Here is a 14038-nt window from a genome sequence, read left to right on the forward strand (position 1 = left end):
ACTTGTTGGTTCCGCTGTGTTGGCTTGTTTGCGCTATTCTCCGCTCGAACAGTACAGAAGGCATGTGCATGTAGGGGTGTCTTGATATCGCAGACATGGGGTAGATACTGTAGGGCCAATTGAAGATACCCACGTATTGCGCTTTTTCTTGATGATCCTTCTGTGGCAGCATGCCATATGTCACATTTAGAGATATGGCGACGAGTATGGATGCTAAATGATGGCCGTGGCTTGACCGGTGAGAACAACACAGTAATTCACGTTCGCCTCACGTTCTACTGATAAAAGATAAGAACAGGCGTAAGGATGCGCATAAGATCGTGCTATTTTCAACGACAACAGGCTGTCTTCCAGTGATTCAGTCGATATCATGGCCACAGAGTCAGCAAAAACCCTCCCCAGGAGAGACTCGGCCGTCAGCAGCATCAATTCTCCCGAAGATACGTTCCAGGTGGCGCGGCAGTTGGTCAGTGCAGTGGCCAGCTTCAGCTCCGAGGGAGGATATCAAAAGCTGGCAGAGCTGGTAGATCGCATCCCAAAACTTGAGGCAGAGATACGAGAGAAGAAGAAGGTATTTGATCAGGCTGAAGAAGCTTGGGAGCGTGAGAAGATGTCCCATGTTGCAGAACGCACGAACAATCTGAAGGGGTACGAAGAGAGAGTTGTTCACTTCGGAGAGGAGAAGGCTGCCTTCGAACAGCGGGTTGCAGAACTGGAGGCGAGGTTAGTAGATAAAGACAAAGTAGTTGCTCAATTGGAGGAAAAGGCAACAGGTTTCAAAAGTACAGGGCGAAGGTTGAAAGAGGAGTGGGAAGTGGCGAAAGCCAAGTTGAAGGAAAAAGATAACGAGATCACGCAGTTGAAAACTCAAATACAGGATGACCAGGCCAGGGCCAAGAAGATTGCCGTGGCACTCAACACATCGCAGGCCGAGACATCCACCCTAAATAGTTCTTTGGAGCACACAAAGCAACACAACGCTCTGCTGGATCAGAACCTGAAGGTGGTCGAAGCTCGACTGGAAGAGCTAAACAGCTACTTTGCGCGACTGACGGACATCAACGCCGACGAGCTGTAAGTCAACAGTGGTCCGAAGCCCGATACCGTAACTGACCATCACCAAGGGCGAAAGAATTTAAGAAAATATGGGTATCTGTCACGCTACTGGTCAGGAAATACGTCGGCGAAGACCTACCAGACAGTATGCTCGCGGTAAGATTTCCGACTCGAGCCATCGTTCTCGGCCACCGACTCACATCGCGTAGCCAACTTGGGATGCTCTCAACAAAAACCCTATTTTCCCCGTGGATAAACCGCTGCCCCAGTCCAATTCGGAGGTTGCAAAGGAGCTGCGCATCGTCACAGTACTCTCTATCCTAGCCAACGCCATCAACGAACACCTGCTACAACCAACATACCAGTCAATAGACGACCACGGATCGCTCGAAGGCATCCTCTACAACCTCGCCTCCATCGACTCGAAGCGGGAGAGGGCACTGAGAGCCATGCTCCTCGCCGTCCTCGAGCCCGAACGAGAAGACGCCGAAGACCAGCTAACGAGCCGCGTCGTGGAAGAAGTAATGCGATACAAAGGCGTCTCGGACGTGATCCGCTCCGATCTCAAAGAAGCGTTTCTGAGCAACCTAGACGACATGTTATGTGACGTGCAGGACATCTGGCAAAAAGCACAGTACAGCACGCACGTCTTCGTGTCGAGCTTCGAAGCCACGCAAGCCAGCGAATTCGCCTGGGGAATCCCAATCCCGTCGTCGTCCGACGCCTGCCAGGTCCCCGCGTACGTGGACGAAGAGGATGTCGTCGTCTTGTTCCCCAAGATGGCCTGCGTCGGCGACGCGGAGACGCTCATCGCTGCAGGCACGGTGGTGAGGAAGAGCCAGCTCTACGCTTTCATCAAGGAGGAACGCGCTCGCACTCAGTCTACCGAACCTGGCCCGTCCAGACCGCGGCAGAGAACGGGCAGGGCCGCATCTATAAGCAATGGGACGCGGAGTTTTTTAGCTCGGACGATAACCGCTTCCAACGCGCCATCGAGAGGGTGAGGGGCGTGTTGAGGTTGGTGAGGCATGTTTAGCTAGACAGACTTCTTCTTAGGCTAGTTACTGGTTCTGTATGTATGCTTGTGTGTATTTCTTTTACTACAAGTCTGGCTGTGTAGAGGCGTTTAGTACTAGCTGTCTACAACATTATTATTTCTGTTACAATCAAGATAGATATTTTACTCTGTTACTAATATGCTTTACTGCGTACTCTCTACTATGAATCTTACATGCATCATCTACTTCTTCAAAATGAATATATTTCTGAAGTATGCTTAACAATTTAGTCTAGAGTTTTATCTTAAGTAAGCAATATTAGCGTTACAAGTAATTATGTTGTACATGTCTAGGGCGCGGGTAAGATCTGAATTTAAGTAAAGAATTTTTTACCTACTTCCTCTTCTAGTAGTCTGCCACTCGGATTTGAACTATCATAATGTTGAGGGCTTGTGTAGTCCGGATCTAGTTGTACAACACGATGATGGTTTGCTTCTAATTAGCTCCATAGCTCGCAGTAGTGATCTGTAGCGTGAATCCCTGCATTCGAAGCGAACTTACAAGATTGATCCTCGCCAGAGCCAACCCAGAAGATGATTCGGCCGCCGGCGTAGTGTGATACCTTGGCATGGGAGATGGCCGCTCGGAGCTGCCCTGGAATATCAACGCTGCTATTAGGGTAATCGCCACCAAAGCTGAACATTCCGTCAGTAAGTTTGCTGTGTGGCTCGAATCCGAACAGCTGGACAGCTTTCAGACTCGGGCAGTGTTCGGGCTCAAGTAGTGCAGGAAGCATCCAGATTTACACAGTGGGCGAACCTCGAGGCCAGCGTGCTCGCAGGCTCTATCTTCACCGGCAGGCAGCGTCATCGCAAAAGAGCAGCGCCTACCTTTCTTCTCGCTCTGTGCAAAATCCTCCCCCACCGTAGGCCAACTGAACACGTTGACAGGAATCGCGCACCTCGGAGGCGTGCCCGCTCGTCGTCGCGGTCCTGTATTCAAGCAAGCGGACTGGTGTTGTAACGTGGCATTTTTGCGCGTCTTCGTTTCTTCGACGCATAGCGCTCGGTGTACGGGCTTTGAATGGAAGTCTGAGCGGTGGGCTCGATCGCGGTCCACAGAGCAGGTCGCACAATCGCGTGGTAGGCTTTTGAATGCAACCACACAGGCGAAGAGCTCGGCAGGAAGAATTTCAACTGGACAAATCATAACTGTAGATTAAATGTGTAGGTAGTTTCAAGTGTTGGGTATTTACGATCCAACGTCAATCGTTATCGTGTGGCAACTCTAAGCGCCACCACAGCCAAATGAGCAGTACTAACTGCCGCGTCGGTCTCATCTTTGCTAGTGCGAGATAGAGTACAGTATTCTACTCAGCTAGATATAGATGCGTGTGAATAGAGGCCGTACTTAAATGATTCATGTTGCTGGAGTTGTGTGATTGAATCGTAGTGTAATTCTAGCAGCCATTACTTATTGCAGTGTATGACGGCATGGAAGACTGTTCGTTTGTGCTCTCGAAGAAGCCCGAACAAGGATGCCTGCCGCGACGCTGTCTTGGCTATTTATCCACGCTATGTCGTCCACCCTCTCTCCTTGCATGCATTACATAATCCCTAGAGCCCCAAATCCCTTCAGCACATCGCCATCCACCCTGCTTAACCACTCCTCCTGAAACTGCTGATCTCCGCCCGCAGTCTGCACGGCCTGCTGCAGGTGCTCGCGCACGAAAGCGACGAGGTTGATCTGGTGCACGGGGTCCGAATACAGGAGGTCACGCTTCCGCACGTCCTCGGGGGCTTCGGGCTCGGTGGGGTTGTAGGGCTCGGGGGGCCAGTACAGTGAACTATGCAAGGTAAGTGACTAACACAACGACAACGAGGTGATGATGGGGGTTCGACGTACTCGACACTCTGATCGTCCATGCCATCGAGCAGCTCGCCCAACACATCGGTCCACAGCGCCATGAAATTCTGCAGCCGGCCCAGCGCCCATGGCTGGCCTGTCTCGAGGAGTCGGGTTAGCACGAGTGTCATGAGTTTCTTGCCGGGCGCGTCGCCGATGTTCTCGATGTGGCTAAACCACTCTTCCAGCAGCCAGTCGAGCGTCTTTTGCAGGTCTGCCTCACCGGCGGAGGAAAGGGCTTCGAGCAGGACATTCGGCGATGCGAGGCCGATGCGCGCGAGGACTGTGAAGTAGTCGGTTTCGACTACGCCGTCGACGGCATGCGAGGGCAGTTCGCGGTACGGGCCGTGGGATTGATGGTGGGACCAGGCGCCGTGGAGACCTTGGAGGACCTTGGCGAAGAAGCCGGTCGAGATGAGGTCTTGTGTCAAGACGTGGACCGCTGCCTCGCCGCCAACTCCCTCGGCACCGCGAATCACGCACTGCGTCAAGTGCGTCAAGATGCCGTTGGCCTCGGGCTTGAGGTTACCGAGGAGGTCTGCGAGAGCCTGCAACAAAGCGGACCGAAAATGGTCTGCCAGCACAGAAGCGGGTGCGAGGAGGAGGTAAGCTTCAGTGATCTCGATGGCCTTGCGAAGGGTGTCGTTGTCCATCGAATACAGAGGAAGAAGATACTGCAGGAGGTTGAGTAGTTCTGGAGGTGTGGGTTCGGGCGCGGAAGGTGTCTGCGCAACGATTGACGACCACAGATCGAGTGCGTCTTCGAGGAGGTAGACTTGTGTTTCCGACTCTGGCTCAATGGCGCTCTGGATGATGGGGAGAAACGAGACGTGGAAGGATCGGGATTCTGCTTTCATCGCGTTCGTCAGGCGGGCGAGGAGGGTGAGGATGGCTTGCTTCATGAGGTGTTCCTCGCCAGACTGCTCCCAGAGCGGCGGGAGGAGGGTGACGATGCTGTTGGCGTATGGTGTAATCTGAACTGTCAGTGGTTACCTCCGCATAGCAGATGGTAAACTCACATGATACTCGAGTCTCTCTACTATGATACTAATGGTGTTGAGAAGGGCCATCTTCGTGTCTGGCAGATCGACCTCTCGCACAAGCGCCATCAGCCTCTCGAGTGTAGTCGGCGCATACGGTAGGAAGTTGTTGGCATGGAACTCCCACTCGTCAGCAATGTCCTTGAATCGCCGTCCAGCAGTAACGCGAACGACTTGGTCGTTAAGTGGGTCGCTCGTGTCCAGCAGGTGTTGGAAGATCTGATACACAATCGGCTTCTTCTCTTGGGCGATCTTAATGGCGATCCACTGCGAGATGACAATGGCGATGCGGCGGCGGATGATGTTGAAGCCAGGCTTCTGCTTGCCTACTTCAGCGACAAGCGTGTTTTGGAGAAAAGCATCAAAGTCGAGCTGGTCGTGCAGTATGTCAGCAGCAAGACCGATGGCGGTGTAGACCGAGTCCTTGAACAGAATGTCTTCATTCTCCGGTGCTGTGAGGGTCAGTAGGCGTGCAAGTGTGGACAGCGGCGCGACTCACTGGCAACAGAGTAGAAGACTTGGAGCAGCGGCTGGACGATCAAATCTTTGAAATTCTTTGCGAGGTCTAGGAACAGCTTCTCAGCGCAAGGGCGAATGGCGAACTCCCAATCCTCAGCGCCTTCTTCCCTCTTCTCCCAATCGTCGGGCTCTTCTTCCCACATGCGCAAGTCGCTCGGCCGGAAGACGAAGAAGCGCGTGACCAGGGTTGAGATCATCTCACGTACAAGATCGTCTGTGAGGAGCTCCAGCTTGACGGCCTGCGTGGCTTGGAACCGCTCGTCTTTCTCCTGCTGCTGCTTGTACTTGAAGGTCTGCGTGGGGTAAAAGACTATCTTCACACACGCGCGTATCAAGAGAAGGCCCTTTAGGCCGAGTCGTTCGAGCACGGGCGGCTCGTCTTCTGCGTCCCCGTCTGTGCCCATCTGCGCGGCGTCGAGCGACTTGGAGCCCCATGTCTCACCTAGTCGCGCAATCAGGGTCCAGTAGTCGCGCACAAGAGGAATTGAGTTGGGTAGTAGCACGAAGCTGGCAGGGTGCGTAAGGGCCATGTTTAGGTGGAGCTTGGAGAGCTGCATCAAGTGTTTCTCGATCCAGCTCTGCACGCTCTCCCCAAGCGGCGAGTTCTCAGCAGACACGTACTGGAAGAAGTGGCCAAAGTGCGATCGCGTCAGTGTCCAGAACTGCTGCACGTCCTTCTCCCTGCCTGGGAACTCGTAGCCGGCAACGAGCAGTCTACGAATAATCTTGATGGCGATCAAGCTGTGCTCGATGCTCTCAAGGGCGCCTCCTTCCCCCTCGCCGGCGTCGCGCAGGAGCGACTGCCATGTCTGTACCTTGTTCACGTAGATGGTGGCGAGGACATTGAAGATGTCGGGTGCGACCGTGTGCAGGCTCTGGCGCGTCCGCAGCAGGCGGCCCGTCGACAACTCCTTGACGATGTACAGCAGGACGAGGAGGGCGCGGGGCAGCTGCAGGCGGTAGGCGCCGGGGTCGGTCGAGGCGCGGAGGATGTGCAGGAGCTGCTGGAAGAGGTCTGGCCTGGTACCATCAGCACTGCACGTGTTGCATAGACGGCCCCTTACCAGTCGTTGGGGAACTCGAATCGGACAATCTTGGCGACGACAAGGGCGTTCTGCAGGGCCAGTCGCTGGTCGGCCTCGTGGACGGCGCTCTCGAGCAGGCGGGCGCGGATGGCGGCCTTGTCTTCTTTTGGGACGACGTTGGTGGCCGTCTTGCGCCAGTACTTGTCGATGCCGTTCTTGAGCTGGATGGCGGCCAGATAGCGGACCTCGAGGGGCAGCGACTTGTCGAGGAAGACGGTCTGCAGCAGCGGGTAGAAGGCGCGGGCCTTTTCCCACGCCTGCAGCTGCTTGGTGCCTGTCTGGATCTGCTGCGGGTCGGTGGAGGCGGCCGAGCGCAGGACGTGGAACAAGAGGCCCTCGGTGAGGGGATTGGCCTCGCCGGGCACTTCTATGCCGAACTCGACGTTCATGGCGGGGTGTCGGTGTTGCGGGGCAGCGAGAGGGCGAGTGGGGGGTGTGGAGAGGAGGGATGTGGTGTGTGGCGTGTGGTGTGTGGCGTGTGGCGTGTGGCGTGTGGCGTGTGGCGTGTGGCGTGTGGCGTGTGGCGTGTGGCGTGTGGCGTGTGGCGTGTGGCGTGGGGTTGGGCGCCTGCTCACCCAGGCTGGTTGGGCGTGAGCGTGGCAATGGCAGTCAGGACGTGACCTTGTTTGGCTGTTTGGTGTTGACTGGTTACCTACCGCCTGCGCGCGCGATCGGCAGGACCCTGGCTCGGCTAGACTTGCCGTTGCCACTGCGCGACGCGACGCAACCTCGGTCCGGCGCATCACCCCATCCATCGCCCATCGCCCATCGCCCGTGCTCGACGTGTGCACGCAGCCTCCCTCCACCTCCACGACACACAGGCAGCCCCGCCGCGCGCAGCCATGACAAGATAGCCATGCCCGCCGCCGACTTCGCCGCCGCCCAGGAACGCATCGCCGCCCGCCGCGCCCAACGCGCCGCCCACGCCCGCACGCAGCTCGCCTCCCCACCGCCCTCGCCCGCCCTCGCCCGCCTGCCCTTCCCCCTCAACCGCCTGAGCGCCGCCGGCTTCGGCGCGTGGGACGCCGCCAAGGGCCGCGAGGGCACGCGTCCAGCATTCCGAGTCGGGCAGCTGGACGCCGAGCTGCTCGACGACGAGCTACTGGCGCTGCTCAAGGGCCAGCTCGGCGAGGGCCTCAAGTACTTCGGCGCCCACCTGCCGGACACATACGCGCCCGAGGTGCTGCTGGCGCTGCGCGTGGTCCTGTTCAAGCTCGGCCTCTGGAACAACCACGCCAGCTACGGCGCCCACCTGCAGGGCCTGCGCTACTCCGACGCCCGCTCGTCCGCCCCGAGCCGCCCGCCGCCCAGGCCGTGGCAGAAGGCGGCCTACGGGCTGGTGACGATTGGGGGGCGGTACGCCTGGAGCAAGTGGGAGGCCCATCTGCTGGCGGCCGAGGAAGACTCCGCACGCCCGCACACCGCCCGCCTCGGCTTCCTCGCCCGCGCAACCGAGGCGCTGGCCAACGCGCACGACGTCGCCTCGCTGGCCTCGTTCCTCGTCTTCCTCGCCAACGGCCGCTACCGGACGCTGACCGACCGGCTGTTGCGCCTGCGCCTGACGCCGACCTCGCACTCGACCTCGCGCGACGTCTCGTTCGAGTACCTCAACCGGCAGCTGGTATGGCACGCCTTCACCGAGTTCCTCCTGTTCCTGCTCCCGCTCGTCGGCATCACCCGCTGGCGCCGCATCCTCTCGCGCTCCGTCCGCCGTCTGCGCACCGCCTTTCTATCCCTCGTGGGCCGCCGCTCCCCATCTTCCGCCTCCCGCGACCACGCCGACGACACCGACTCCCCAAACTCGGGGCCCCTCGCCTTCCTGCCCGACCGCACCTGCGCCATCTGCTACCACGGCCAGAACCCCTCGACCTCGTCAGAAGCCGACACGCTCACCCACTCCGCCAGCAGCGGCGGCGGTGGTGGCGTCGTCGGCTCCGCAGCCACCGACATCACGAACCCGTATGCCGCCGACTGCGGCTGCCTGTACTGCTTCGCCTGCCTCGCGCAGCGCATCGCCGGTGAAGAGGGCGAGGGCTGGTCGTGTCTGCGGTGCGGCGCCGTAGTGCAAGCGTGCGCGCCGTGGGAGGGCGACGTCGTCCCCTCGAAGACCGCACCGCGCATCTCGTCTCCGTCTCGCGATTCAAAACACCCACATCTGCACAGAGAGAGTGGGAGTGGGAGTGCAATTGCGAAATCCGTCCTCTTTGCCCAAGACGAAGGAGAGGAAGATGAAGAGGAAGAGGAAGAGGAAGATGAAGATGAAGAGCTCGATACACACACAGATACAGATACAGACACCAACCCACCACTCCAGCACATCCCTCCCTCGCCTCTCGAGACGGACGCCCTGCTAGAGACAACACACGCCCTCGATCTCGGCGACAGTCTAGCTTTCACCGAGACGTCGGCCTGGGCTCATGCCAGCGATGACGATGACGAAGACGAAGACGAGGACGAAGACGAGCAGAGCGAGGAGTACGACGAAGACGAGGGGGAGGAGGGGGAGGAACTGGAGGCTGACTATGAGGGCATGTAGCCGGTGTTACTCCATCGGGTGAAGGGTGGGTGGTGATGAGTGGGTGTGCGAGTGTGCGAGTTTGCGAGTAATGGATTTGGGATGGGATGGGATACCAGATAATAGGATAGGACAGGATAGGATAGGATAGGACACAAGGTAGCATAGAGTGCCAGCTACCACTGCACTCACATCAGCCGTTGAAACACTGCCCAAACCAAAGCAGAACTGATGACAGCCATGCATGCGTGAGAAGAAGGGGGCGTTGGATGAGTACAGCTATACCTAAGAGAAGTGGGAGTGGGAGATGCGCGGCAGGTGGTCAGACGAACAAGCACAGACATGGACATCTGTCAGTCTGCGTGTCTTATGCATGCGTGAGAGAGGTGGGCGTTGGATGAGTACAGCCATGCCTAAGAGAAGTAGGAGTAGGAGATGCATGGCAGGTGGTTAGACGAACAAGGTTAGACGAACAAGCATAGACATGGACATCTGTCAGTCTGCCTATCTTATGCATGCGTGAGAAAGGTGGGCGTTGGATGAGTACAGCCATGCCTAAGAGAAGTAGGAGTAGGAGATGCATGGCAGGTGGTTAGACGAACAAGGTTAGACGAACAAGCATAGACATGGACATCTGTCGCTCTGCGTGTCTGTCCAACAGGCTTGATTCGGCGCTACTTTATATTCCCCTTCTCTCGCTATCCATCCACGGCCTGCTTCCTGGACCCAACTACGCTTACACGCGCACGCCTCGGCCTGCACGTCACGTGTTCTAGGCACGCGCCAGCCTGGTTCGCTTCCTGTGAAGCTGGACTTGAGGTGGGGTGGACAGGTGCTTTCATGAGCAGTGTTGGATGCTGCATCCGTGACATTTTACTTGGTAACCACACTTCAACGACACACGCACACGACTACGCCCTCGCAAACTCGGCAAAACGCGGGAGACGCGCCATCTTCTCCTCCGGGCTGGTGCTGTCGTCGAAGAAGACGAGCTTGATGTTGGCGTTCTTCTTGCTCTTCTTGTCCTCCTTCTTGTCGCCCCCTGCCGCCTCGTGCGCCACCGACCCAATGAGGTCGTCGACCGACGCGTGTATGGCTGCTGGGTCCGAGCCGTTCTGGGCAAGGGCTGGCGGCGCGCCGAAACCTGGTCGCGGTGGCAAAGCAGCGGGCTGCCCTGGGATGCTGCCTGGCCGCGCGGGTATGGCGCTGTTTGTGGGGAAGGGCTGTGGAGGGTAGGCGGGCGCGCCAGGGAAGGCTGCAGGGAGTGCGCCGTAGGGCGGCGCTGCTGCTGCTGCTGCTGCTGCTGCGGGGGGGGTCTGGAGTCTGTCAGCCGTGTGCATCCGTGTCAGCAGTTCGCGTCGTACTGGGTTCGGCGGTGCAACGTCAGCAGGCGGCGCGGGCAGGATGCCGTTCTGGCGGTCGTGTCTGAACTTGTTGGCGCGCTCCTCGATCTCGTCCAGGCTCTCGTTGACCTTCTTGCGCTTGTTGGGCAGCGCCTGGCCGTTCGCGTACTGGCCACGCACGGGGTTGCCCGTCAGGCGAGCGCGCTCCTCCTCCTCGGCGAAGTGCTTCTGGGTGACTTGCTGGTTGTGCTGGTCGAGGATCTCGGCGGGGACGCCCTCCATGCCGAAGATCTCAATGTCCAGACCCTGGCGCCCGCCGATGGCGTTCTCGACGTGTGTGAGGTTCTCCTTGTGCACCTGGTTCATGTGCACCGACAGGCCTGGCGTGTCAGCACGTGCATCGATCTTGGGAGAGTGGGCGCAGTACCTCCCGCCGTGTTCAGCCGTCTCCCACAGCGGTCGCATTTGAAGTGCTTCGCCTTCTGGTGTGAGATGAGGATCTTCAGATCGTCAAAGTCGCGCTCGCAGTAGAAGCACCATGGCCGCTCGAGCTTCTGGTTGAGGTCCGGATATCTCTTGCGCTTCTTCGTCATCGCGGCGGTCGTGTGTGGTCGTCAGGCGGTCGTCAAAACGGGCGTCGCTGTACGCGCCGGGCAGTGGGAGAGAAAATGGGCGGACGTCAGGACTCGAGGGAGCTCGGGGCTGGCGTTGATGTCGGTCGAGCTCACGTCGCGATTTCCGAAGCTGGAGCGGGCGCTAGTGCACATGTCTTGGCGGCTGCGTTAGATTTCTTCCCGCTGCGACCTCGCCTTCTTCCACACCTCACTGCCTCACTGCCTCACCGCCAGCCTCTTCATGCAGAGCGCTGCGGTGGCCAGGTCACGAATGCGCTCTGCCGTAGCCATCAATCGTAGGAGCACCCCGCGCGTCAGCCACTCGGTCTTCGGACGCCCCAACGAGTCCCTCGGGAGCATCCCGTACTGTCGCGTCTTGCGTTGGTGCGGTGCATGCGGCTGTACTCCGGTTCGCGCTGCCGTTGGTCCAGCTTGCTGCTCCAATGGCGTCGTTGCAAGAACAAATCAAGGTCCTTCATAGTTCACACTTCCTCGCTCTTCAGGAGACCTTCCACGAAGAGTGTGACTCCTTGGCTACCTACAATCCCTTACTATGTGTCCTTTCCATCAGCTGTCCTCAGAGTAGAGCACTCAGACTGAAATGGAGACCCTCTCCCTTGGTCGCCACTTCGGCATACACCCTCTCCGTGGACTACGCTGCCGTGCTTGGTGATCGAGTGAGGTCGAGTGAGATCGAGTGAGAGCCGAGAAGATGTGTTGTGGTTTGTCCTAGAATCGACCCAATGTTTACGATACGACACTACAATCCGTACGGAGAAGACACTTGTGCTGTTGCAGTCATTTCTCAAGTTGCGGCAACGTACTATGTTTGTTTCTTGTTTTTTTATGCTTTAGAGAACCCAGGTCTTGCTTCAATATCCGCGCTATCTCAAATGGTGTAGACCTCACGAGTTGATCATGCGCGACCTCCCTTTCACGCCCCTTGGCAAAAGACATTTGTGAAACAGACTGCTGTTGCTTGCAGTCTCTTCTACCCATCTACCATCTCGTTCGTTAACCGCCGTTACGTACCGCTCAAAAAAAATTGGCAGCTGTCTCGAGATCTAGGAGATGGCTTGCCACGATTCCAATCTCGCTGGTCGTGGCTGTGCACATAGCGTGGATGGTTAGAGCCTGCTCCACGAGCACAACACACCATCGCCGAGCCATCCGATAGGCTGTGGGTTCGCTCGAGCAACGCTGTCTACGAGCCGAATATAATTCATGTTGTGCTGACTTGATACTTCTTCACATTGTGTCGCCGATCCCGCTGAAAGCAAACACCAAATCAGCAAGGTCAGCTTAGGGATGTCGGCTAAGAGGACCGGACCTTTCAGCTTCCAGGAAGCCCATGATCATGGCAATGCTTGGCTCAGATTCATTCATCTCTACGGACTCCATTATCCTTATCAGCCGGTCACTCGGACACAACAGTACATGAGCACACCAGCGATATGTATGGGCACTTGAACAAACAGCCCATCCTACCGCCACCCAACATCTCCTCACCGACACGACGGGGACAGCATGTGGCGGACCCACGCATTGATCCCTAGCGCGCAAAGTCTCTGCTCTCCTCGCCAGGTCTGGCTCCCGAGCACTGCCTACTGAGAGCAGCTGTAGTGTAGGGAGTAGGGATAGGACCACTCCAAGCAGCGGCAGTGCTGATGTGGCGTTGCACAAAGCACAAGGAGGTCGAGGGGTTTAGTTCTCTTGTGAACGATCGCTGGCTGCTCAGTGCGAGGAGTCGCGCTATTAGCCCGCTCGACGGATTCTCTTGCAGAAGAACGATCTGTATTTCGACCACAAGCTTCTGAGTAGACCGTTCGGTCGAGTTCTAAAGGCATTGTTGAAGGCCTGGACTCGGGTCAAATGGAAATACTTGTTTGATCTGTCGTGGAATTTGGGTTTGTGGACAATGATTCGATTGGCTTAGTTGCATGTGTAGAAATCTGACAAATCAAGTGAACATTCATCATGAGGCTGCGGTCGAGTGCTTTAATGGCTATATCTTGAGAGTGAATAGAAAGATATATTGATAGTCTAATTCATAACCGCTAAAAGACCATTGTGCGATACCAAGACAAGCGCCATGATATCATAGGCTTAAGACTGGCTCAGGCTGTTAACGTTCCACGCTGTGCCGTTGCTAATGACAAGCTCCTCGCTCGTCTCCTCACCAACCTCAACCGTGACGTTGAATCCGGTAACAACGGGGGCCGAGCTGGCGCCGTACAGGCTGTAGACACCGGCGGTCAGCACCAGGCTGCCGTTGTAGCTGTCGCTGGCGAGGCCCGCGGGCACTGTGGCCTGGATTGTGATGTTCTCGGCCGTGTTGCTCTTGTTGGGACCCAGGTACGACGACTGGATGAAGGCGCCGAGGGTCGCAGGATAGCCGGGTGCGAGTGCGTAGCCCCATGCTACAGAGATATCGGCGACGGATTGGATGTAGCTCTCCGTCAGAAGAGTGAGGTTGAATGTGCTGTTGGGAGCGAGAGTAGAGGGGGCTTCGATGCCGATGATACGCGCAGAGGCGGCGGAGAGGGTGGTGAGAGCGGTTGCGAGGCTGGTGAAACGCATGATGGTGACTGGATAGAAGTGTGGGAACGGTGTAGAGTGAGGAAAGTTTGGTTTGAAGCTTGAAGTGTAGTGATGTGTTGATGTTGTGTGTATAGATTCGATGCTGTTGGGCAGGTTTATATAACTCGCACACCTTCGCACGTATCATCATCGTACCCACTGTTCATCAAAGCTACCTTGTCGTGATGGTAGCACCGGAAGTTTGTCAAGGCTCCGCCGGCATCACACAAGGCTGCAGATCTCCCGTATCAGCCACAAGCGTTACCACGTTGGCACATAGGTAGCTGCCGAAAGCATCAGAAGCTTGCCGATCTTTGTGATATGTTGCTATTTCAGGGGACGTCCTTCGGAAGAGTGCGCGAATACGAGGCTGATGATGCTGG

At 57.2% G+C, this 14038-nt stretch overlaps 5 protein-coding genes across 5 annotated transcripts, besides 9 other annotated features; 2 read left to right on the forward strand and 3 right to left on the reverse strand.

Annotated features, from left to right (window-relative positions):
• Positions 1–370: 370 nt before the first annotated feature.
• EKO05_0002464 (uncharacterized protein) lies at positions 371–2060 on the forward strand (the record flags this gene model as incomplete). Its single annotated transcript, XM_038937843.1, has 3 exons — positions 371–1074; positions 1125–1212; positions 1266–2060. The coding sequence occupies 3 exons, from the start codon at positions 371–373 to the stop codon at positions 2058–2060; spliced, it is 1587 nt and encodes a 528-aa protein (XP_038801064.1).
• A 1599-nt stretch (positions 2061–3659) lies between these two features.
• Positions 3660–6992, reverse strand: EKO05_0002465 (uncharacterized protein; the record flags this gene model as incomplete). The annotated part of the gene is made up of 5 exons (XM_038937913.1): positions 3660–3900; positions 3960–4933; positions 4979–5451; positions 5499–6538; positions 6583–6992. The coding sequence occupies 5 exons, from the start codon at positions 6990–6992 to the stop codon at positions 3660–3662; spliced, it is 3138 nt and encodes a 1045-aa protein (XP_038801065.1).
• Positions 6993–7052: 60 nt separating this feature from the next.
• Positions 7053–7159: a tandem repeat.
• Positions 7160–7459: 300 nt separating this feature from the next.
• EKO05_0002466 (peroxisome assembly protein (Peroxin-2)) lies at positions 7460–9139 on the forward strand (the record flags this gene model as incomplete). The annotated part of the gene is made up of 1 exon (XM_038945060.1): positions 7460–9139. One exon carries the CDS (start codon positions 7460–7462, stop codon positions 9137–9139), a length of 1680 nt encoding a protein of 559 aa, XP_038801066.1.
• Positions 7875–7912: a tandem repeat.
• Positions 8010–8050: a tandem repeat.
• Positions 8508–8536: a tandem repeat.
• Positions 8816–8869: a tandem repeat.
• Positions 9032–9066: a tandem repeat.
• A 101-nt stretch (positions 9140–9240) lies between the features above and the next one.
• Positions 9241–9271: a tandem repeat.
• A 758-nt stretch (positions 9272–10029) lies between these two features.
• EKO05_0002467 (uncharacterized protein) lies at positions 10030–11054 on the reverse strand (the record flags this gene model as incomplete). The annotated part of the gene is made up of 3 exons (XM_038937847.1): positions 10030–10434; positions 10483–10841; positions 10889–11054. The coding sequence occupies 3 exons, from the start codon at positions 11052–11054 to the stop codon at positions 10030–10032; spliced, it is 930 nt and encodes a 309-aa protein (XP_038801067.1).
• Positions 10124–10152: a tandem repeat.
• Positions 10400–10425: a tandem repeat.
• Positions 11055–13181: 2127 nt separating the features above from the next.
• EKO05_0002468 (uncharacterized protein) lies at positions 13182–13655 on the reverse strand (the record flags this gene model as incomplete). Its single annotated transcript, XM_038945061.1, has 1 exon — positions 13182–13655. One exon carries the CDS (start codon positions 13653–13655, stop codon positions 13182–13184), a length of 474 nt encoding a protein of 157 aa, XP_038801068.1.
• Between the last annotated feature and the right edge of the window lie 383 nt (positions 13656–14038).

Source organism: Ascochyta rabiei, chromosome 4 (genome assembly GCF_004011695.2).
Source record: "Ascochyta rabiei chromosome 4, complete sequence".
Taxonomy (NCBI): domain Eukaryota; kingdom Fungi; phylum Ascomycota; class Dothideomycetes; order Pleosporales; family Didymellaceae; genus Ascochyta; species Ascochyta rabiei.